The 24805-nt window shown below is 42.8% G+C and overlaps 1 protein-coding gene across 1 annotated transcript in view; it reads left to right on the forward strand.

The window, feature by feature from the left end:
- The window catches only part of LOC126484975 (aminopeptidase N-like), a 164578-nt gene that overhangs the window by 104382 nt on the left and 35391 nt on the right, over nucleotides 1–24805 (forward strand). Inside the window, exons 11-12 of the mRNA XM_050108579.1 lie at nucleotides 687–961; nucleotides 13142–13332. Coding sequence (XP_049964536.1) covers nucleotides 687–961; nucleotides 13142–13332 — 466 coding nt within the window. The remainder of the gene's footprint in view (nucleotides 1–686; nucleotides 962–13141; nucleotides 13333–24805) is intronic.

Below are 24805 nucleotides of genomic sequence, written 5' to 3' on the forward strand. Positions count from 1 at the left end.
ACACTGACAACTCGGCGCAAACGCCGCTGGTCTCGGTCCTTAAGTGAAGGCCGTCGGTCAGTGCGTTGTCTGGAGTGTAGGTACTGCCAGAAATGAGGTATTCTCCGCACACTCTTGACACTGTAGATCTCTCAATATTGAAAACTTTGAACATAGCTGCTAAGGTTCAGTGAGCGTGTCAGAATTATATTGGAACAAATAAGCCCTCGGTCACATATATTAAGTCAAAATTGACCTGGTTTCGACGCTACTATGAGCGTCGTCTTCAGAATTAGACTAATTGTTCTAAAACATATTAGGTATATAGTACATTAATAAATTTCCAGTCAGTACAAACTTTACTTTTATTAATGTACTATGTAACTAATATGTTTTAGAACAGTTAGTCTGATTCTGAAGACGACGCTCACAGTAGCGTCGAAACCAGGTCAATTTTGTCTCAATATTGAATTCCTTGACCATTTCCGAAATGGAATGTACTATGCGTCTAATTCCAACTACGATTCCACTTTGCAAATGAATCACCTGATTACAAATAACAGCTCCGCCTACGCATCGCCCTCTTATATCTTGTTTACGCGATACTATCGCCTTCTCTATTTGTGCATATCGCTATACCGTGATTTTTTGTTACCTCAGTGTATGTGATGTTAGTCTTGTGGAGCCGACGCGACGCTCGCCCGCAGGTTTCTACCGCGTGCTGTACGAGGCGGACGCGTGGGCGCAGGTGTCGTCGGCGCTGCAGCAGAACGCGTCGGCGCTGCCCGTGCTGACGCAGGCGCAGCTGGTGGACGACGCCCTCTGGCTGGCGCGCGCCGGCCTGCTCGACTACGGCGTCGCGCTGGACACGACGCTGCACCTCGCCCAGGTGGACGACTACGTGCCGTGGTCGGCCGCGCTGGGCGTGCTCTCCTACCTGAAGGACCGCCTCTACGGCGGGGACCACTACGGCAACTTCAAGGTGAGTGCCAGAGGCAGCTCAGTATTTGGACTGATGATAAATATCGATAAATCGATACGTCGACGTTTTTCCAAAAGTATTGTTATATTCGGAGATAACTTTCCCTACTCGAAATCGATGAATCGATCCTCAAATGACAATATAGAGTGCCGATGTATTTACTTCATATTATATTTTTACGCAATTTTCGATAAATATTTGAAGTTGTTATTTTGAAATTGTAGAGAACATAATTTTACTTTCACTGTGTGAAAGACTCTTACTACTTTTTGAGCTTTTATCACGTCCAGTCTTTCTCTTTGACTGTGTGAAGCAAATATACAGGGTGGTCTATTGATCGTGACCGGGCCAAATATCTCACCAAATAAACATTAATCGAAAAAGCTACAAAGAACGAAACTCGTCTAGCTTGAAGGGGGAAACCAGATGGTGCTATGGTTGGCCCCTTAGATGGCGCTGCCATAGGTCAATCGGATGTCAACTGCGTTTTAAAAATAGGAACCTCCATTTTTAATTACACATTCGTATAGTACGTAAAGAAATATGAATGTTTTAGTTGGACCACTTTTTTCGCTTTGTTATAGATGGTGTTGTAATAGTCACAAACATATGGCTCACAATTTTAGACGAACAGTTGGTAACAGGTAGTTTTTTAAATTAAAATACAGAACGTAGGTACGTTTGAACATTGTTCCAGTGTGATACATGTACCTTTGTGAACTTATCATTTCTGAGAACGCATGCTGTTACAGCGTGATTACCTGTGAATACCACATTAATGCAATAAATGCTCAAAATGATGTCCGTCAACCTCAATGCATTTGGCAATACGTGTAACGACATTCCTCTCAACAGCGAGTAGTTCGCCTTCCGTAATGTTCGCGCATGCATTGACAATGCGCTGACGCATGCTGCCAGGCGTTGTCGACGAATCACGATACCAAATATCCTTCAACTTCCCCCACAAAAAGAAATCCGGGGACGTCAGATCCAGTGAACGTGCGGGCCATGGTATGGTGCTTCGATGACCAATGCACCTGTTATGAAATATGCTATTCAATACCGCTTCAACCGCACGCCAGCTATGTGCCGCACATCGATCATGTTGGAAGAACATCGCAAGTCTGTCATTCAGTGAAACATCTTGTAGTAACATCGGTACAACATTACGTAGGAAATCAGCATACATTGCACCATTTAGATTGCCATCGATAAAATGGGTGCAACTTATCCTTCCTCCCATAATGCCGCACCGTACATTAACCCGCCAAGGTCGCTGATGTTCAACTTGTCGCAGCCATCGTGGGTTTTCCGTTGCCCAATACTGCATATTATGGCGGTTTACGTTACCGCTGTTGGTGAATGACGCTTCGTCGCTAAATAGAACGCGTGCAAAAAATCTGTCATCGTCCCGTAATTTCTCTTGTGCCCAATGGCAGAACTGTACACGACGTTCAAAGTCGTCGCCATGCAATTCCTGGTGCATCGAAATATGATACGGGTGCAATCGATGTTGATGTAGCATCCTCAACACCGACGTTTCTGAGATTCCCGATTCTCGCGCAGTTTGTCTGCTTCTGATGTGCCGATTAGCCGCGACAGCAGCTGAAACAACTACTTGGGCATCATCATTTGTTGCAGGTCGTGGTTGGCGTTCCACATGTGGCTGAACACTTACTGTTTCCTTAAATAACGTGACTATCCGGCGAACGATCCGGACACTTGGGTGATGTCGTCCAGGATACCGAGCAGCATACATAGCACACGCCCGTTGGACATTTTGATCACAATAGCCATACATCAACACGATATCGACCTTTTCCAAAATTGGTAAACGGTCCATTTTAACACGGGTAATGTATCACGAAGCAAATACCGTCCGCACTGGCGGAATGTTACGCGATACCACGTACTTATACGTTTGTGACTATTACAGCGCCATCTATCACAAAGCGAAAAAAGGGATCCAACTAAAACATTCATATTTCTTTACGTACTACACGAACACGTAATAAAAATGGGGGTTCCTATTTAGAAAAACGCAGTTGATATCCGTTTGACCTATAGCAGCGCCATCTAGCGGGCCAACCATAGCGCCATCTGGTTTCCCCCTTCAAGCTAGACGAGTTTCGTTCTTTGTAGTTTTTTCGTTTGACGCTTATTTCGTGAGATCTTTGGCCCGGTCACGAACAATGGACCACCCTACATGATTACTTTTAGGAGATGGCTACATGCTGTCCCCTTACAAGTTCCTAAATGGCACACTAGCCTATATTTAACATTAATGAACATATTATTTTTCAATCATACTCATGGAATTACATTCAAAAGCAGTTTTTTATGGGCTAAGGGTTTTTAAATTAAAAATTCGTCCATAGCATAAAAGGCATGTCCAGAAAAAAATGATTTAAGATCAGATTTAAACTAGTTAACTGATTCTTCCGTTACTTCTCGATACAACATGTAATGTGGGTGTTATACAGGATTAATTTATTTGGTTAACTGTATTTCGGATCATTTGATGATGGGCTTGTAAGCTAAAAACTGGTTAGCTGAAAAAAATTGTTCTGTAGAACATCTCAAACATTGTGCTTTTCATTTACAAGTTTTGAATTTGTTTTCATACTTGTCAGACATTTTATGCTACTCGGCAGTGTATCTATCGCGAAAAATGCATGTTGACTTCCTCACAGTGGTCGTGAAACAGACTCACTGCTTGCGCTGGGTGCTGTTTAAAATCTAATATCGCAAAGAAAATAGGCAACAGACAATAGTAGCTCTACCTTTAACGGCTAACATCAATGTGTATTCCGCAGCAGTTCTGGAAGGACCACCGTATGTAGTAGCTAAGTCGGCACACCTAACAGCCAACCATGTCTCGCAGGTGTATCTGAGAGCTGGTTTCTCAGGATGGGGCAGGATAATGTTACGATTGTGGATGGTGTCGTAATCAGTTTCTCTCGGTTGCACAATAAATACGTAAACTTTATTTCAAGAAATTAAAATTTTAAACCAATCTCTTAAAGAAACACATTTGACTGTGTGACAGCTGAAGGTCTTATCACAGGAAAAATTCCACAATTCCACCAACAATAACCTCGAACAGCAAACGGCTGAAGACCTGAATTAAAAGTCAGAACAACACTTTCAAATAGCACACATTAAGATAAATACTTCGTTTTAAAACGAACAGTAACACGGCTGAAGGCCTTATTACCAAGGAAGTGAAATTACTGCTCGGCTGAAGGGCACACCAAGAATAATTAGAAAATTACAAATATCCTTGAAACAAATATCACAATCTAAGGAATAAGTTCAAGCGGTTCTCAGCAAGTGTTCCTAGGATCGGCCTGGGAAGGTAACTCAAACATAAGGTAAGGTGAGACAGGCAGCCAACAGTTGTACTCACGTAACAGGATGGCAACTCAAACTAGGAGCAGCTTAAGCGCCGACAGACCGACTAACAAATCCGCCTAAGGTCCGATCACCGGCATAACGATGGAATATTTTTAGGCAAGGGCGAAGAGAGAGATAGCACTACGTCTTCAGAAAACCTGCTGCGCCCCCAACCGACCTGATGTCCATTCGCAACTCACCAAATCCAGTACACAGACCGCATTAAAATAACTGCTCATTCAAAACGAGAAGATAGACACGGATCCGGGAAAACAATTTCACAACAACTCACAATACTAAAACCAGTCACTGTGAAACAACACGGACGAATTATAAGTCGTCACAAACACAGAGAAGCCAGAAGCGGTCGGAAGACCAAATGCACGTCGCCCGCTGCGATGACCGACCGAACGACCAACCAACGGTCGTCCCCACTCAAGTCAGGCACGGGAAAGATCCCAGTATAAATCGTCGACTGACAACTTATTGTCATGAGGTCACTCGGACAGGTGGACACACACACACACACACACACACACACACACACACACACACACACACACCCGTGATTATTGCAGTGTTCGTATATCACGGCCCATTCAACTAAAACTCGCTGAATTCAGTCCTTGACGTGGTCGTGCATTCTCGCGACCACGTCCTTCCGTCGGACAGTGCATGTGTGTCTCCAGCGGTCGGGCGAGTACTGGCTGTCCGGACCTCACTGCTGCTCCGTTCCAACTCCACTCCTTCGACACACGACCACGCGGAAATAGCAGAGGCCGCTTCAAAGATGGTACCACACTACGTGCTATCGATAAGCGCTGCTGCTGCTACTCACAGACAGACAAGGCGAGCAAACGTAGTGGCGTCAGTGAACACACTAAGAAAACGAGACGCCACTATCGCTATTACAAGATGACAATCTATGAACGGCATCAACGCGAGCCGCACACGGCCCATTATCCAGGCATGTTTAAGCGTTCGAATTCCTGCAGAGTCTTGGTTTCAACAGAATTAACCATCTTGGCGATTATTAGCACCACTTTAATGCAATAGCGTTATGGGCTAGCGAAAATCATAGATAAATATCTCTATACATGTGCATAACTGTTATCTGTTTATCATCACACTGCCACATTCACTTTACGAATAAAACTGGAATGCAACGGCGCCGCTCACTGGCTGCAAGGAGGGTATCTTTGGAGAATTAGACAGTGTTTTGTTTTTCAACGTTGTATGGCTTTATCTCTGTGACAAGTGATTGTTCATATCGGTGAACATAAACGCTATGCCGTGTGTGTTGACTTGTCGAGTTTGCTTTGCATTGTTTAGCTGTTCAATTTTGCGTATTTGACGATTTTTGCTCGTACCTGTTTTACGTATTTGGTTTGTGGATATCAATATGCCCCGTTCCACCAATCGAGTGTTTAAAAAAAGGCACAATGAGTGGAAGAAGAAATCTTTTGTTGTTTCGAAGGGAGATGCTGCTCAGACTGATTCACAGACTACTCCAAATGAATGTGATAGAACTACGTCCAGCAAGAAACTTTGTGGCAGGAAAGAAAAATTTGAAAACTATGAAAGCGACAGTAATGATGTGAATGAAATAATTAACATTTCCTTGCGCTCTAATATTTTGAAATATATCGTATTATGCCAAGTTTGCAAAGAAAGAGGACTGGAATTGAAAATAACTTCACACATTGTTTTGGAATGTAAAATGTTATTGAAGTGTAACAAATGTGCTGCAGAAGTTTCGTTTTCTAATTCTAACAGTATTCCTCATAGTGGTAATAGTGGAAAGAAGGTGTATGATATAAATGTTAGGCTAGTGTATGGCTTGCATTGCACTGGCAAGGGCTGTGCTGCAGGGACAATGTTATGTGGAATTACGAACTTTCCAAAACCACCAATCAAGTTTGGATTTTATAATGAATGAAGAAAGCAGCTGAAGAAGCTGTGACAGATAATGGGAATTGCAGAGATTTAACTGTTGCTTTAGATGGACCAAGGCAACGAGAGGTCATAAATTTCTAAACGGAGTTGTGACAGCTACCAGTGGAGACAATTGCAAAGTAATTGATGTTGCTATTCTCTCAAATTGCAGTAGAAGAAGAATGGGTAGCTTCGAGAGATGAAGTAGTGAAGGCAGCAGAGGATCAAGTAGGTAAAAAGACGAGGGCTAGTAGAAATCCTTGGGTAACAGAAGAAATATTGAATTTAATTGATAAAAGGAGAAAATATAAAAATGCAGTAAATGAAGCAGGCAAAAACGAATACAAACGTCTCAAAAATGAGATCGACAGGAAGTGCAAAATGGCTAAGCAGGGATGGCTAGAGGACAAATGTAAGGATGTAGAGGCTTATCTCACTAGGGGTAAGATAGATACTGCCTACAGGAAAATTAAAGAGACCTTTGGAGATAAGAGAACCACTTGTATGAACATCAAGAGCTCAGATAGAAACCCAGTTCTAAGCAAAGAAGGGAAAGCAGAAAGGAGGAAGGAGTATATAGAGGATCTATACAAGGGCAATGCACTTGAGGACAATATCATGGAAATGGAAGAGGATGTAGATGAAGATGAAATAGGAGATACGATACTGCGTGAAGAGTTTGACAGAGCACTGAAAGACCTGAGTCGAAACAAGGCCCCCGGAGTAGACAATATTCCATTGGAACTACTGACGGCCTTGGGAGAGCCAGTCCTGACAAAACTCTACCATCTGGTGAGCAAGATGTATGAAACAGGCGAAATTCCCTCAGACTTCAAGAAGAATATAATAATTAAAATCCCAAAGAAAGCAGGTGTTGACAGATGTGAAAATTACCGAACAATCAGTTTAATAAGACACAGCTGCAAAATACTAACACTAATTCTTTACAGACGAATGGAAAAACTAGTAGAAGCCGACCTCGGGGAAGATCAGTTTGGATTCCGTAGAAATACTGGAACACGTGAGGCAATATTGACCTTACGACTTATCTTAGAAGAAAGATCAAGGAAAGCAAACCTACGTTTCTAGCATTTGTAGACTTAGAGAAAGCTTTTGACAATGTTGACTGGAATACTCTCTTTCAAATCCTAAAGGTGGCAGGGGTAAAATACAGGGAGCGAAAGGCTATTTACAATACGTACAGAAACCAGATGGCAGTTATAAGAGTCGAGCGACATGAAAGGGAAGCAGTGGTTGGGAAAGGAGTGAGACAGGGTTGTAGCCTCTCCCCGACGTTATTCAATCTGTAAATTGAGCAGGCAGTAAAGGAAACAAAAGAAAAATTCGGAGTAGGTATTAAAATCCATGGAGAAGAAATAAAAACGTTGAGGTTCGGCGATGACATTGTAATTCTGTCAGAGACAGCAAAGGACTTGGAAGAGCAGTTGAACGGAATGGATGGTGTCTTGAAGGGAGGATATAAGATGAACATCAACAAAAGCAAAACGATGATGATGGAATGTAGTCGAATTAAGTCGGGTGATGTTGAGGGTATTAGATTAGGAAATGAGACACTTAAAGTAGTAAAGGAGTTTTGCTATTTGGAGAGCAAAATAACTGATGATGGTCGAAGCAGAGAGGATATAAAATGTAGACTGGCAATGGCAAGAAAAGCGTTTCTGAAGAAGAGAAATTTGTTAACATCGAGTATAGATTTAAGTGTCAGGAAGTCATTTCTGAAAGTATTTGTATGGAGTGTAGCCATGTATGGAAGTGAAACGTGGACGGTAAATAGTTTGGACAAGAAGAGAATAGAAGCTTTCGAAATGTGGTGCTACAGAAGAATGCTGAAGATTAGATGGGTAGATCACATAACTAATGAGGTAGTATTGAATAGGATTTGGGAGAAGAGAAGTTTGTGGCACAACTTGACCAGAAGAAGGGATCGGTTGGTAGGACATGTTCTGAGGCATCAAGGGATCACCAATTTAGTATTGGAGGGCAGCGTGGAGGGTAAAAACCGTAGAGGGAGACATAGAGATGAACACTAAGCAGATTCAGAAAGATGTAGGTTGCAGCAGGTACTGGGAGATGAAGAGGCTTGCACAGGATAGAGTAGCATGGAGAGCTGCATCAAACCAGTCTCAGGACTGAAGACCACAACAACAACAACAACATTCTCTGAAAATATTGTAGATGTAAGAATAATACCAAGGACGAACATAGTGAAAGTTGTGAAGCAAATTTTCACGGCACGAGTGGAGCAATAGAAGTAGAGAGAGTGAAACCCATTTTTTCCACACCACACGAGTGGTATAATGTATGATGCACTTACTATCTAGGACATGGTGATCCTAAGGGATATAAAGCTGTAAATTAACTCAAACCTTATGGCAATGAAATTCACATTAAAAAAAAGGAGTGCATTGGACACGTGCAGAAGCACATGGGGGTTCGCTTGCGCAAACTAGGGTTCCAGAAGCTTAGTGATGGTAAAACCCTTGGAGGAAGAGGAAGATTGACAGATGAAGCAATTGACAGATTTCAGAGGTATTATGGGTGTGCAATTAGACAAAATACAAGAAGCATTGAGCATATGAGGAGAGCAGTATAGGCATTATTTCGTCATACTGCATCAACAAATGAGCACCCACAACTGCACTGTGCCACACAGGTGATGACTCATGTTGTAAGTACCAATCAGGAAAGGAATACGCCCATAAAAACAGTATGCCAAATGCTGTAATTAGTGTAATCAAGCCCATATTCAGAGATTTATCACAGCCAAGTTTATTGGCAAAGTGTTTACATGGGAAAACACAAAAGCCAGATGAAAGTGTAAATAATTTAACTTGGATTAGCACTCCCAAAAAAGTGTTTGTACAGATAAAACATTGCATTTTGGAGTGTACGAAGCAGTGGCAACACACATTGAAGGAAACATTAACAAACGTGATGTGCTGAAACGTTTAGGTTTCCAACCAGGACGCAACACCATTTCCACAATGCCCCCAATTGGTGAAGAAAGACTAAGAAGTGTAGGAAGAAGAGACAAAAGCCTACAACATGCAGCAAAAAGGAAGAAGAGACCAGTGAAAAGGAAACTAAACTGGAAAAAGTAGAGACTGCTGATAATCCATCACGTGGGGCAGGAATGTATTAAAAAACTTCGGAAGCCATTTCCCATAACTTTAAAATTTTCATCTTTGAGGAACATTTTCTCAAAACCTGAAATTTATACAGAATATTGTTTACTTCTTTTCATTCATTTTTATAACAAATCGTAAAAAAATGTATAATTCAAAAGCTATAGAAGAAAAAGGGCAAAATTTTAGTGAAAAAAATAAGGATCTGTTTAAAAAAATTTAAAACACAAACCAATAAATATTTCTTAACATGGCATTATAGTTTTGTAGAGAAATATTCACTGAACATGTAGTCCAAATTTCAGAGCAATATGATTAATGGTTTTAGAAAAAATGTTCATTCTGTTTGCTAAAATTAACATGGAGGAGATGGATCGTTCCGGCTCCCCTTAAACAGGGCTCCGCAGACGACGCGACAGCAGATGAAGTCCCCAGTAAATCGCTTGCAAAGCTTGGCTAACAAGTTGCCAGTGTCTTGGCGCCCGCATTGCCAAGCGTTCTGAAAATTACGTCGTGTCCTCGATCACAGCTTTGTACTGGTTTATTTTGAAGGTGAACGAGCTGGTTGTGAACACCATCTTCATATAGGAAGTCGAAAAACATCCCATTTTATGGAACGAAAAGCTCCCAGGTTACTGCAGGAGAGATTTAACAGAGAAAGCAGGGTGTGAAATGGGACGAGAATTTCATATTACATGTGCAATGTACTGTACATCTATTGTTTATAGTAAAGTTAACGGTTCGTCAGAGGAAGCAAATCTACAAGAGATAGCAAATTATACTGATAATATTCTTTTGTATGACTAGCAGCCTTTGACATTCTGTAAAATTACACTGTCAAGTGAAAACGAACAGTGAGAAAGCCACAGACCTCTGATACGTGTAAACACAGTGGTGTTCTCATGCAAATGATTTAACGAGCACAAGTCTTCAACGCCATATTTCTGCGTATATAAATCTGAAGATATTTAAGTTTTCAAAATAAAAGTAACGATGGGTAATGGAGTAAGAAATTAACCGCGCCAAAACACTGTAGTACTGATTAGTCGTTCTGTAAAGAGCTATGAATTTCGAATCTGTCCTTTAAAGCTTCTTGGCTACTATACACAGTCTGCAGTTTATATTTCTTTGGATGTGCGTAAGAATCCGGGATTTTCTGCGTTTTCTTATTCAGTAGCAATATTAACAGAGAACCACACCTTCCTCTGAGCAAAAATCTGTCCTTCACATGCCGTGTCTAACAGAAAGATGCTCGATTGCGACAAGTAGAACTCCCTCTCCTTCACGATCGCACACAGAAATTGCGGTTACTCATTTCTGAGTTGCCTTATCTGCGGAACTGCGTTGCCAGCTGGTCGGCAACCAGTTGCTGATGTAGGTTCCCTGACAGTTGCGTCCCCTTTTAGTTGATCCGCGTGCGGACGGCCTTACCATTCATTCTTACTAAGATTGCTTACTGTATAACACTTCCACTCTGCTACTATTGTACCATAACCTCAAAACTGTAGGCAATTTGCAAAACAGAATTATGTTGTTGGATTAATAATGGTATAAAGCAACAGAGCAGTGTTACCCTCTGAGAGGAATTTTGCTATGTTGACAGTGTTGTTCCTAACGGAGGTGGCTTATCGGAAATGAAAGTCAGAATTACGTAAATATTTGAATAGTAACAAACAAAATTTTGCCTAGCTATACTGTTTATAGAATAAGGGAAACGGTCGACAGCCTAATTAGGCAAGAGAAAGATTAACGTTCTCGTTTAAGAAAGTAGGTATAAGTAACTGTAACGGACAAACACAACCTAGACTTAGCCACACGCAAGTGCAATGAACTCTCACACACACATGTTTTAAGATTGAAGCTAACAGTTAGAGCAGCACCAACTATTTGCAAAATTATAAGAGATAGCGAAACACACTTTTACTTTCAGGGCTTACACAAAGTGAATGGTCTTTGTAACATTACTATTAATATGCCCTTCTAATACACAAGAGAGACAAACACTTAGCAAACAAGAGTGTATAACGTTTCACCACTGCAGCTTTCTCACTTTTACTACATCGAAACACAATGCTAACAAAATTGCAAGAAACTGGCTCACCTTTTAGAATTTACTACAGATTTCAAAGTGATCATTAGCTAAGCAAAACTTTAGAAACCTCAGTCTTAAGAACTTTTAATTTTGCAGTTGGCAACAGCACTTTAATAAGCAGTATCAATAGGAAGATTATTTTCATCGAACATTTACTTTAACCCACTTCCTTGCCACATTAACTTTAACTTTCTTTTTACTAAATTCAAGAGACATTAATTAGCATAACATTGGTCATAAAAGTTCTTTCAATAGGGACACTCGGTAATTACTTTAGTTCAAACGGAAAGGAACCTGAGAGGTGTTATGATGAGGAGAAAAATCAAGGTTGGTACATAAATTCAGATATAAATTACCTTCTATTTGAGCACACTAACACATCCATTAGGCTGATCCTTCACTGTACATCAATGTAGTATTCCGATACAATGATTGCGCAATGTGGTGGCAACTGCATGTTGGTAGGTGGAATTGCAGGTAGAATTGCTGGACTCTGTCATTTCTTGGTGGCGATGATAAATACAAATTACAGAATAGTTCCAGCTATTTATCCATCCATCCGAGGCATTGGAAAGTAGCAGGAAAAGCCTCCCTCGGAACCATCATAATATGCATCGGTTGCTTGACAGTCCCCGACTCGTAGCTCGTATTCGACTGCTGGCTCGTCCCCGACTGACTATCAGTTCCACCTTTTCCACCTAGGCCAACCACAATTTGGGCGCGCTACCCAGTTCCGTTCCCGAGGGAAACCACTACACGTTTTACATACAGAATAACTAAGAGCCCTAAGTGAGGATCAGCAATTTACATAACAGCAAACAAATATATTAAATAATACAGAACATTTTCACATATTGACACTTCTACAAAAATTATTCACACAAAATTACAATCATATACAGTAAGTTTTGTTCCCTCCAAATGGGACAAAGAATTTAAATTACAGATACATTACTTTGCATAGAATCAAATCACGACATCAAAGGTTTGACAAAGAAAAGAGTACACAATTTTATGTTATCGATTCAAACATATTTACAAAAGATCAACAATGTGACATTAAATAAAGCAAAAGCAAAAAAAGAAAAAAATCCATACAGCATAAGAGCTGTGGTGTTACAATTGGATTGATCATCCTATTCTTTAACCTTATTAATGCCCACGCTAGCATTGTACAGAAAAAAAGCTTTGAAAGATTTGAGAAGTATTCAATCGTAACGTAACGTCTGCAGCAAATTTTTCTTTACAGACTATGTGCAACAAAATCTCTCGGATCAAAAAGTTTTTTACGTCACAGCCTAAGAACCCTTTTTTAAGAAAATTATGACCGGTTCTGGATTGATAAAAATCCATTCTTTGATCTGTTTAAGACATCGAAGTAATACGAATCTGTACACACAATTTTCCAAAAACAAAGATACTTCTCCTCATACGGAACTAACTCGTCAGCTCAGTAATTGTGCAGCCGCCTCACGTCACAAAAGCTAATAGTAGCACATGAATGAGGCACTTACAGAGTTAACTTACTCTTACATGATGTGGGAATATCGGCCAGCAGCAGCTACAGTAAATAAAGTTATTTGTGATTACTTGACGCTTTTACTGTTTCAGACTTACATGTTGGAGTTGTTGAGCCCGCTGTACGAGAAGTTCAAGAATTTCGAAGTAAGCTCAGAACTGTCGCACACGGATCGTCTGCTGATGGAGAAAGTGCTTACGTGGGTCTGCGAACTAGGGGACACCTCATGCCAGGAAAAGGCTGCCGAGATCTTTGGCGACATCACAGGAGACGGGAGCAGCAGGTGAGTTGATTTCAAGTCACATGCGCAGAAGTTTTCCTCGGGGTAGCTCCCCACGATATAAAAGTGGCATGCAACTTTTTATCTTGAGGAATAAGGCAATCATACATTTGCTGCGTGATCCATAAGCGAAAGATGGTATATTCTCAGACGATAGATAAAGTGATAGCTATTCTGTTGGCTGTCGTGTGGCAGTTAAGTGGCTTTGCCCTATCTCTGTCGCCTTTGTGGAGCTTGAACTCCTAACCATGAAGAACATCCCAGTACCATAACACCACCTACTCTCTACTTAACTGTGAGGTGTTGAAACATCCCCCTTAGAAAAATTTTATAAATGACAGTGCTGGAAAACCTCTACGTTATTTGATTTTCAAACAGCTGAGCAAAACTGAACGTACTCAGACATTCTCTAAACTGACACACAATATTTTTAGCGCAACGCAATCTGACTTTCAATAATCCCTACAAAAGAATGGCCCTGACTAACAATAACCTATACCTTTCATGAATCACTTACCTCACAAAAATCTTCGTTACTCTAACTACTGCAATACAGCGAGCGCCAATACTGCCAGCTAAATAAAAGATTCTAACTGCTGAAGGCACTAACTACTGATAGGCATACTTAGCAAATGAAAGATTTTGATAGAGAACAAACAATGTATTTACGTTAATAGTGTTCAAAAATCAATATGTATATATCAGTTCATGACATCCAGTCTTACAAATTTACTCTTTTTGATGGACACACGTCCAGATCATCCGCTCTCAAAACTCCGCCATCTCTCTCCCCACATCCAACACTGCTGGCGGCTCACCTCCAACTGCGCAACGCTACGCGCTGTTCACATCCAACTGCCCAACACTAGAATATTCCAGCAATGCAAACCAGCCACAGACTGCACACAGCACAGTCAGTGATTTTCATACAGAGCCCTACGTGACGTTACCAACATAAAAACCTAAACAGCCTACTTACAGGGTATGAGCATCTTTTGAGAAATGGCAGCCCATTCTTCCTCGTTACGAAATCAGACAAGCTATTGATGTTACACGCTGGGGTGAGCAGCCAAGTCGACGTTGTAAACTCATGCCGAAGGTGTTCTGTTGGGTTCGGGTTGGGACTCTGGGCGGGAAATCCATTTCAGGAATGTTGTTAACGACAAACCAATGTCTCAAAGATGGTGTTCCATAACGGCGTGTCATGCTGATACAAACAGCCAACTTCACTGAACTGTTCTTCTGCTGTTCATGATACTACAGAATGTGTTCACATCCTTTCTTAACCACAACTAGGGAACCGCATCCTAACCACGTAGAACATGCCAGTACAGTAACACCACCTACTCTGTACTTAACTGTCGGCATTACATATGATGGCAGGCAGCATTCCCCAGGCATTCGCCCAACCCAAACACTTCCACCGGATTGCCACTGGGTACAGATGTTTCAATCGTTTGTAGTCGTCCACCGTCGAATGGCCTCGTGTTTTGACCACCTCATGCGTCCACAAGCACTGACTACAGAAACATGCGCCGTATGAGGAGCTGCTTGATCGTTGAAACACATTCTTTTTAACACTCTACGCATAGTCATTATGCTAGCCGGACTGCTCGCAGCACTTCGGAACTCCCACGTGAGTCCTTTTCATGCGGCTTTTTACAATCACATTCTGCAAAGCTCGACGATCCCTGCGTGGTACTTATTTAGCTGTCGTTGTTCCTTCGCGTTTCCATTTCACTTGTGCAGCCTTAGAAGGTTGAAATGTACCTGATAGATTTGTCACTCATGTGACATCCAGTGACTATGGTCCGATTAAAACTACTTGATAGTTGACACTTCGCGCGTTGGAGCTGGTTTCCTCCCTCAAAATAGAGCGCTCAGTGTCACGCCCGAACTGGTCGCTGTTACCAAGTTGCCAGACTGGCACAACAATTGGTCATTTCACTTCCAGTTCCTTATCAGCATTCTTTCCTGAGGTGTGTGTATCTCGAATCACAGGTCTGTTTTTTTTTCGTATTTCAACACACTTGATAATCACATCAAACAAAACACACACACACACAAACAAGAACACACACACAACGACGCCAATGCAATAAACACGCTTCATACGCAGCACTAACCAGACACTACCGGATAGTTCCGCGCAAGATACGGTTCAGCGTCACAGATACAGTTATCGTAATCAGAGAGATCGACTTACATTAGATTAACTTCCCACAATATTGGATGAAACAGAATTTTTGAAGGCTGTAATTCACCGTCGTGACTGGGACCACAGTTATAAACATAAGCGCTTAATCTAACATTGTAGCATAGCGCAATGAGCAATCTATAAACCTGAAGTGCAAAGGGGTTAGGTTCGTAACTCAGCAAATACAGTGCGATTTTATTTTTAATTTCCAAAAGAGCTTGATTTCTAAAAGCTTTTGAATTTTACTATTATTCATTTATTGGCTCAAACGTAATAATTTATTTCTAATACTTTACCGCGTCATTGAACCATCGTATTGGCTTTTTTATTTGCCCTTTTTTTTCCTGTCATGCTTTTTGCGTTCGGAACCGGCCTCCGTTACCCATAATCTGCAACCAAATGTCAATCAGGAGAGCTCATCGGGTGGTAATACTGCAGCTCCTGAAGTCAATGTGAAGATAATTTCACGTTGGTTAGTTGGTCTCATCGAATTAGGGAAGGACAGGGAAGGAAGTCGGCCGCGCTCTTTCAGAGAAAACAACCTGGCATTTGCTTGAAGCGATTTAGAGAAATCACGGAAAACCTAAATCAGGACGCTGCATGGCCGCCGTCCTCTCGAATGTGAGTGCAGTGTGCTTACGACTGCGCGACCTCGCTCAGTGATAATTTCAAGTAACCAATGAGAAATTACGGTCCGCCTTTAGCGCTGAAATTGAATTTTTTCTGTCTTCACTTTGCTCTTTGACCTTAACATTAATCGCCGTGAACAAAGCGATCGTGATTTTACACTACTGGCCATTAAAATTGCTACACCACGAAGATGACGTGCTACAGACGCGAAATTTAACCGACTGGAAGAAGATGCTGTGATATGCAAATGATTAGCTTTTTAGAGCGTTCACACAAGGTTGGCGCCGGTGGCGACACCTACAACATGCTGACATGAGGAAAGTTTCTAACCGATTTCTCATACACAAACAGCAGTTAACCAGCGTTGTCCGGTGAAACGATGTTGTGATGCCTCGTGTAAGGAGGAGAAATGCGTACCATCACGTTTCCGACTTTGATAAAGGTCGGGTTGTAGCCTATCGCGACATTGCTGATCGCGTTGGTCGAGATCCAATGACTGTTAGCAGAATATGGAAACGGTGGGTCCAGGAGAGTAATACGGAACACCGTGCTGGATCCCAACGGCCTCGTATCACTAGCACTCGAGATGACAGGCATCTTATCCGCATGGCTGTAACGTCTCGATCCCTGAGTTAACAGATGGGGACGTTTGCAAGACAACAACCATCTGCACGAACAGTTCAAAATATGGCTCTGAGCACTATGGGACTTAACTACTGAGGTCATCAGTCCCCTAGAACTTAGAACTACTTAAACCTAACTAACCTAAGGACATCACACACATCCATGCCCGAGGCAGTATTCGAACCTGCGACCGTAGCGGTCACGCGATTCCAAACTGACGCGCTTAGAACCGCACGGCCACACCGGCCGGCAAGAACAGTTCGACGACGTTTCCAGCAGCATGGGGTATCAGCTCGGAGACCATGGCTGCGGTTACCCTTGGCGGTGCATCACAGACAGGAGCGCCTGCGATTGTGTACTCAACGACGAACCTGGGTGCACGAATGGCAAAACGTCATTTTTTCGGATGAATCCAGGTTCTGTTTACAGCATCATCATGGTCGCATCCGTGTTTGGCGACACCGCGGTGAACGCACATTGGAAGCGTGTATTCGTCATCGCCATACTGGCGTATCACCCAGCGTGATATTATGGGGTGCCATTGGTTTCAGGTCTCGGTCACCTCTTTTTCGCATTGACGGCTTTTTGAACAGTGGACGTTACATTTCAGATGTGTTACGATCCGTAGCTCTACCCTTCATTCGATCCCTGCGAAACCCTACATTTCAGCAGGATAATGCATGACAGCATGTTGCAGGTCCTGTACGGGCCTTTCTGGATACAGAAAATGTTCTACTGCTGCCCTGGCCAGCACATTCTCCAGATCTCTCACCAACAGAAAACGTCTGGTCAATGGTGGCCGAGCAACTGGCTCGTCACAGTACGCCATTCACTACTCTTGATGAACTGTGGTATCGTGTTCAAGCTGCATGGGCAGCTGTACCTCTGTAGCTCTTCTTCAATAAAATTCTTCAGGGTATCAGACCGCATCGTCATAATTTTAAAATGTGCCAACGTTTCGGCCAGCGTTGCAGCTAGCCTTCATCAGGGCCTTACGTTAACTGCTAAATGAACACACTTGGATTCCTTAAATAGCTGCACGAGAAAACCGTGTCGTTACTTGATTGGGTGTACTAGGAGGAGGAGGAGGGGTGAAAGGTATGCTTTATTGGTGTTTCCTTTATTATCTGTCATTGGCTGAAATAGCTGTTTTCTATTGGTCTTTATATTAATCCACCCCATTGGAGGAGACGGACGAATAGCGAACAGGTGATGGCTGTGACGTCACACTGTTTCCATGCTGTCCAGAAGCCGGCTGCGGCGTGCCATTGCTTTGTGTGCTCGCGACCACTACTGTGGCTCTCCGCGTGTCCGCATGGGCCGCCACGGCTCTGCCGCCGCTCCGTAGCCCTGCTATTGCAGGCAGCCAAGACCTCGGAAGCTTGTACCCGTCCTCTCTATTCATGTTGGCGGGTCTTTTGGCTATTTCTATCGCCTCTCTAATCTTTCTTTTGAAAGTGAGAGGCTGTTTCGCCAGGACGCGGGCTTCTTGAAAAAATATTGGTTTCCCGCACTCGTCTCGGTGTTCCGCCACTGCTGACTTAGTGTGTTGTTTCAGGCGGATATATCTTTCATGTTCCGAGAGCCTAGTGCTGATCGGACGTCCCGTCTCACCTATGTAAACTAATCCACACGCACAACCAATTTCATACACGCCAGCTGTGTGTAGTTTGTCAACTGCATCCTTGGTAGAACCGAGCATGTCTGATATTTTGTGTCTGCTTCGGAAAATTGGTTTGATGTCGGCTTTTCGTAGGATTTTGCCAATACGTTCGGTGACCCCTTGTACATATGGTAACACAGCAATGCTCTGTGCCTCCTTCTCCTCTTCCCTATTAGTCTTCTCCCTTGTCGACATGGTGCTGTCTATCATCTGCTTCCCATAGCCATTAGTTCCGAAGATGGACCTGAGGTGTTCAAGTTCTGTCTTCAGATGTTCTTCGTCGCTTATCCTGTACGCTCTCTTCGTTAGCGTGTGCAGGGCGGACTTCTTCTGCGTGGGGTGATGGTGGGAGGAGGCGTGAAGGTACCTGTCCGTATTGGTTGGTTTCCTGTACACTTTGTGGCCAAGTTTACCATCAGGTTTTCGATAAACTTCCACGTCGAGAAAAGGCAGCACCCCATTCTTCTCTGTTTCCATTGTAAACTGGATTTTCCTATGCTGTTGGTTAAGGTGCTTGTGGAAGTTCTGTAACTCCTCTTCTCCGTGGGGCCAGATGACGAAAGTATCATCGACATAGCGAAGCCAACAATTTGGACGTAATGGTGCGGACTGGAGGGCTGTTTCCTCAAATGCCTCCATGAAAATTTCTGCTGCGATAGGCGATAGGGGTGAGCCCATAGCTACACCGTCAGTTTGTTCATAAAATTGACCTCTCCACCTGACGATGCGGTCTGATACCCTGAAGAATTTTATTGAAGAAGACAACGGCCGCGGAAGCCTACGCTTACCTCTGTAGCTCTGTTTGACTCAATGCCCAGGCGTATCAAGGTAGTTATTACGGCCATAGGTGGTTGTTCTGGGTACTGGTTTCTCAGGATCTATGCACCCAAAATGCGTGAAAATGTAATCACATATCAGTTCTAGTATAATATATTTGTCCAATGACTACCCGTTTATCATCTACATTTCTTCTTGGTGTAGCAATTTTAATGGCAAGTAAAGTACTTCTGTCGCAGACTGTTGACAGCCGTTTCATCGGATAAATTGCACTTCGTGAGGCTGTGGTTAGGTTAGGACGTGAATTTAAATCCTGGCTATAAAACGGGTCGTCTGCCGCAGTTCAGTCGTTGGTCACTTGAAATCAACCGTCGACAGAGCGTCTCGCATTTCTAATATACCTCGCAGCGGGTACTCCATTGCAGCGCTTTAGACATTAACAGCATTTGTGAAGTGACTCGCCCTGTTTGTGGGTAACCTATAACCGAGCGGTAGCCGGCAGCCGATGTGGCAAAACCGTAGCGGCCAGTGTCAGACGTCGCCTGTCAAGTAATTTTAATCGCACTATTGTCCAGATTGGAAGTCAGTAAGTTCTCCTGACAGACCCATTCTGCTGTTACAGCATCTCTGCTGACAGCAATTTACTCCCCACCTCCATCTACATTTCTGGGTCTGCCTCTTTTGTCCACATATTTCTTATCAGATAGTATGATGGGTCCACCTCTTGTGCCCAGATATTCCTGATCAGACAGTGTATAAATGAACCAGCAGCTTTCGTAAATTCGACTGTATAAAAGAGGTCATTGACAACATCAATGAGAATATAGCATACATATTTATGCAGTAGGCTTTCGCTGCCTTAGTGAGTTCCCATTAAATTCTTCTGTCTTGCAGATCGCGTCGCACAGAGAAATGATAAACCAATGTTTCTGCCACTAATGCAGGCGCCCTCCATCAGGATTCGCGCCCAGCTCTAGGAACGCAGATTTGTTACCATAGCAATGAGCTACCTGAACTCTTTGTGTTGGGCAACAGCGACCGTCGCCACTGTCGAGCATAGGGACATGAGAAAGCTTTCGATGTACACAAAGTCTTCTGTCCACTGTTCCACAGCACTCTTCGCAGATAAAATTCAAACTGTCATCTCACGACGAAAACTATTATCGTGCTCTTAATCATGTTGTGAAATTCTATTCCATACCACCAACAGATTTAAGTTTCAGTTATATTTCTAAATTATGTACTGAAGAGCCAAAGAAACTGGTAAACCTGCCTAATATAGTGTAGGATCCCCGCGAGCACGCAGAGGTGCCGCAGCGCGACGTGATATGAACTCGACTAATGTCTGAAGTAGTGCTGCAGGGAACTGACACCATGAATCCTGCAGAGTTGTCCATAAATCCGTAAGAGAACTATGTGGTGGACATCTCACCTGACACAGCACGTTGCAAGGCATTCCAGATATGCTCAACACTGATCACGTCTGTGGAGTTTGGTGGCCAGCCGAAGTGTTTAAACTCAGAGGAGTGTTCCTGGAGCCACTCTATAGCAATTCTGGGCATGTGAGGTATCGCGTTAACCTGCTGCAATTGCCCAAGTCCGACGGAATGCACAACGAACATGAATGGATACAGGTGACAAGGCAGGACGCTTACGTACGTGTCACCTGTCACAGTCGTATATAGACGTATCAGGGGTCCCGTATCACTCCAACCGCAAACGCCCGCACCACTACAGGTCCTCCACCAGCTTGAACAGTCCCCTGCTGACATGCAGCGTCCATGGATTCATGAGGTTGTCCCCATATTCATATACGTACATCCGCTCGATATACGTAATTTGGAACGAGACTCGTCTGACCAGGCATCGACAGTCCAATGTCCGTGTTGACGGGCCAAGGCAAGGCGTAAAGCTCTGTGTCGTGCAGTCATCAAGGGTACACCAGTGGGCCTTCGGCGCCCGTATCGACGACGTTTCGTTGAATAGTTCGCACGCTGACACTTTTTGATAGCGCAGCATTGAAAACTGCAGCAATTTGCGGAAGGGTTGCACTTCTGTCACGTTGAACGGAACGATTCTCTTCGGCCGTCGTTGGTCCCGTTCTTGCAGGATCTTTTTCCGGACGCAGCGATGTAGGAAGTTTTTTTTTTTTTTCCTCCAGACCCCTGATATTCACGGTACACTCGTGAAATGGTCGTACGGGGAAAATCCGCATTTCATCGCTACCTCGGAAATGCTGAGTCTCATCGATCGTGAGCTGACTATAACACAACGTTCAAACTCAGTCTTGATACCAAGCCACTGTAGCAGCAGTAACCGATCTAACAACTGCGCTAGACACTGTTGTCTAATACAGGCGTTGAAGACCGCAGCGCGGTATTCTACCTGTTTGCAAAAAAAATGGTTCAAATGGCTCTGAGCACTATGGGACTTAACATCTATGGTCATCAGTCCCCTAGAACTTAGAACTACTTAAACCTAACTAACCTAAGGACATCACATAACACCCAGTCATCACGAGGTAGAGAAAATTCCTGACCCCGCCGTACCTGTTTACATATCTCTGTATTTGCCTATACCAGTATCTTTGGCGCGTCAGTGTATATAGGGTAAATCAGGGTGATACGGTGAACAAAAAATTTGGGCCTCGTAGAAGACACGAAATTGTTTGTTCAAACAAAATAAAAACACTCTCCTTTCACGAAATACATAAGTAACACATTAACAGTACCACATCCTCTTTAAGGCACTACAAAAGTTTTAAAAAAATACCTATTTTTATCAATTTCCCATGTATATGGGTGAAATGGAGAATGCTCTTTGGGTGAAATGGTGAACTTATTTCCCCTGCTTTTTGCCACATACATCACACACAGTTTCATATTTTGAACAGTCTTCATGCAGCCAACGTTGGCAGCAAATACATTTGATCGAATCCACATCCTTTTTACTGCAACCGTACAGTTCACCACACCCTACACAACAACAATCTTCATCATCCGCGGCGTCATCATCGTCTTGCAATTAGATATCCAGAGACGAGTCGGATTCGGTGTCAGTGGTAGACACTTTTCGTTTCTTAGACTGCTTCTTTTTGATAATTTCTTTGGTAGTCTCTTTGGTTACGGTTTTCCTTTGGTTACGGTTTCCCCTTTGGTCCTCTTTTTAGCATTTGCTCTACTCTTCACTGATTTGTCGTTTTCTGTTTCGCAGGTTGTCGATGTTTTCTGGAGAAGTCAAAACCTCAACTAACGCTCTGGACTTCTTCCTTGCAGATGTAACTTTATCTAGGATAGGGATCGGCGAAATATGGTTCAAGAGTGTGCCATAGGTTATTTGAGATTCTTCTGTTGCCAATGTCGAGGTCATATCTGATGCTTCTGATGAAGACTGCATGTTTTCCTGTGGATTTTCATCCCGTTGCGAACAGCCCCGTTGAGGTGAGGCTTGTGTGTGTTCAAGCTCCTGATCGTTATCTACGTCTGCAGTTGCTTCTTCCGAGGGATTAGGTATCTCCTACCAGTGCGAACAACTGGAGTAGGTCTGTTTTCATGTCGTTCGTTGTTTTCCTGATGTTGATCTGAAGCTGATGTTAAAAACGCGTATTCGAGGATGACATCAGGATTAAATGGGATGATTCCTGTGCTTCTGAACCCCGATATTGCATTCTCTGTCGTAGCTGTTTGTACCCATGCCATTGTAAGCAGTCCTCCGAACACTAGTCTGGAAATTTTTCTATTTGGATTCATTTTAATGTACGAATTGGAAGCATTGTAATAATAGGATTTCAGAGCTTTAAAAATGCTCTGTCTAGCGGCTGCAGATAGTGTGTTGTGTGGCTGGGTAGACAGAGCAAAATTATGTTTTTTTTCTTCTGCAAATTCTAATGTATCCACGCTGCTGCAATGAGAGCTATGTCCATCCAAAATAAGCACGACTGTTCCCTCAGGCTTTCTCGGTGCAAAATGGTTCCTTAGCCACAAAAGAAAAATATCAGTTGTTACGTACGCCGCCTTTTGTGACACGAAAATCGTGGAACCCGGCGGCGTACCGTCCTTGTACTCGGCCTTTTCATTTTTTTCCCTTCAAAACACAAGCTGGGGGTAAAAACACGCCCTATCCATTGCAGCAAGCGATTACAGATATGGTTTCACCTTTTCACAGTATGTTATTGCTGTAACGCTCTTAGACCCTTTTGCTGCCAACACGTAACCTGGTCTATTATTCAGCTGAAGTCCGGACTCATCTACGTTGAATGTATTTCCCGGCTTATCAAGGAGGTTATGCTCTGCCAAGATGTTCTGCAGCAATGAAAAATAGTCTGAAAGGTTTTTCGTATTTAAACCCCTTGACCGTGCTTGTGAAACTCCTACCGATTTGCGGATTGAGAGTTCCGGATTTCTCTTTAAGAAAAAAATGTAGTCAGTCCATTCCAGCAGTTTCCTTTTCTAGGTTAAATTTGTGATGTTGGTTATATTTCTCAGCTAATTTATACGCCATGGTACGTACTTCTGTCTTTGTCGGTGCAAATTCGAAGTTTTGTAATTTTATGATATGTTTCACCAACTTTTTCTCGCATTCTTGTGTTAGTACTGGTGGCCCACCCAAAGGTTTTTTCGTAAAGCACCCTTTTGCTAATCGTCTCTTCAGCATTGACCATGGAACGTGAAACTCCTTTGAGGCTTTATTCAGGCTCATTCCATTTTGCACCGCTTTTACGGCATCGTTAAGTTTCTCCTCTGTCTAATCAGCACGGCTGGATCCTTTTTGTATATTGTAAAATGTAAGCATCTTTGCCTGGAACAATGGTGGTAGTTATAGCATTTACTTTTTTAATCACTGACCAACCAAACTGTACTCGCAAAAAAATATATATAAAACTAATTTTTAAATTAACGGTTGTATTGAGACGTTGGATAAAACAGAATATAACTCTCGCATGGGATAGGAAACGCTAACATTTCATGACTTGCAAAAAACCCTGGTTGGGATGTACCTAAATAAAAGCTTTACACTTTACACATAAGAAAAGTCCTTCACGGTATCACCCCTGCCCGCGTTCACCATTTCTCCCATATTTGCTATGGGTGGAACGGTGAATAGTGCGGCAAGAAGTTCAAAACACTTGACGCAACGATTTCTCGGTTATGTAATACATAAGCAGTATAAGAAGGCAGAATATATCAAAAAATACCCCGCTTACTACGCTACTTGAAGTAAAATCTACAAATGCATGCAGCATATAAAAATTATTTAGCATGGAAAACATATTTGTACAATGTATTTACGGTTTTTAAAACGGAGCCGGTTTTCAACATGTGCACAATGCACAGATGATCAGAGACTGTTGGCATGCAGACATACAGAGACATTTGTTTAACCAGTAAAGAACTAAAGCAATTCACCATTCCACCCGATTCACCATATCACCCTGACTTACCCTACACCACCTGAGCCTAAGTATCCGGACACCCTGTGAAATGCGGAATCGAGCACTGGATGTCAAAAGAGACAGATCCGCCAGCAAAAAGTCGAGTATTGCGTTGTCCGTAGAGAACCTGAAACAGCAGAATAGACCCGTCAGG

This window comes from Schistocerca serialis, chromosome 6 (genome assembly GCF_023864345.2).
Source record: "Schistocerca serialis cubense isolate TAMUIC-IGC-003099 chromosome 6, iqSchSeri2.2, whole genome shotgun sequence".
NCBI classification, from domain to species: Eukaryota; Metazoa; Arthropoda; class Insecta; order Orthoptera; family Acrididae; genus Schistocerca; species Schistocerca serialis.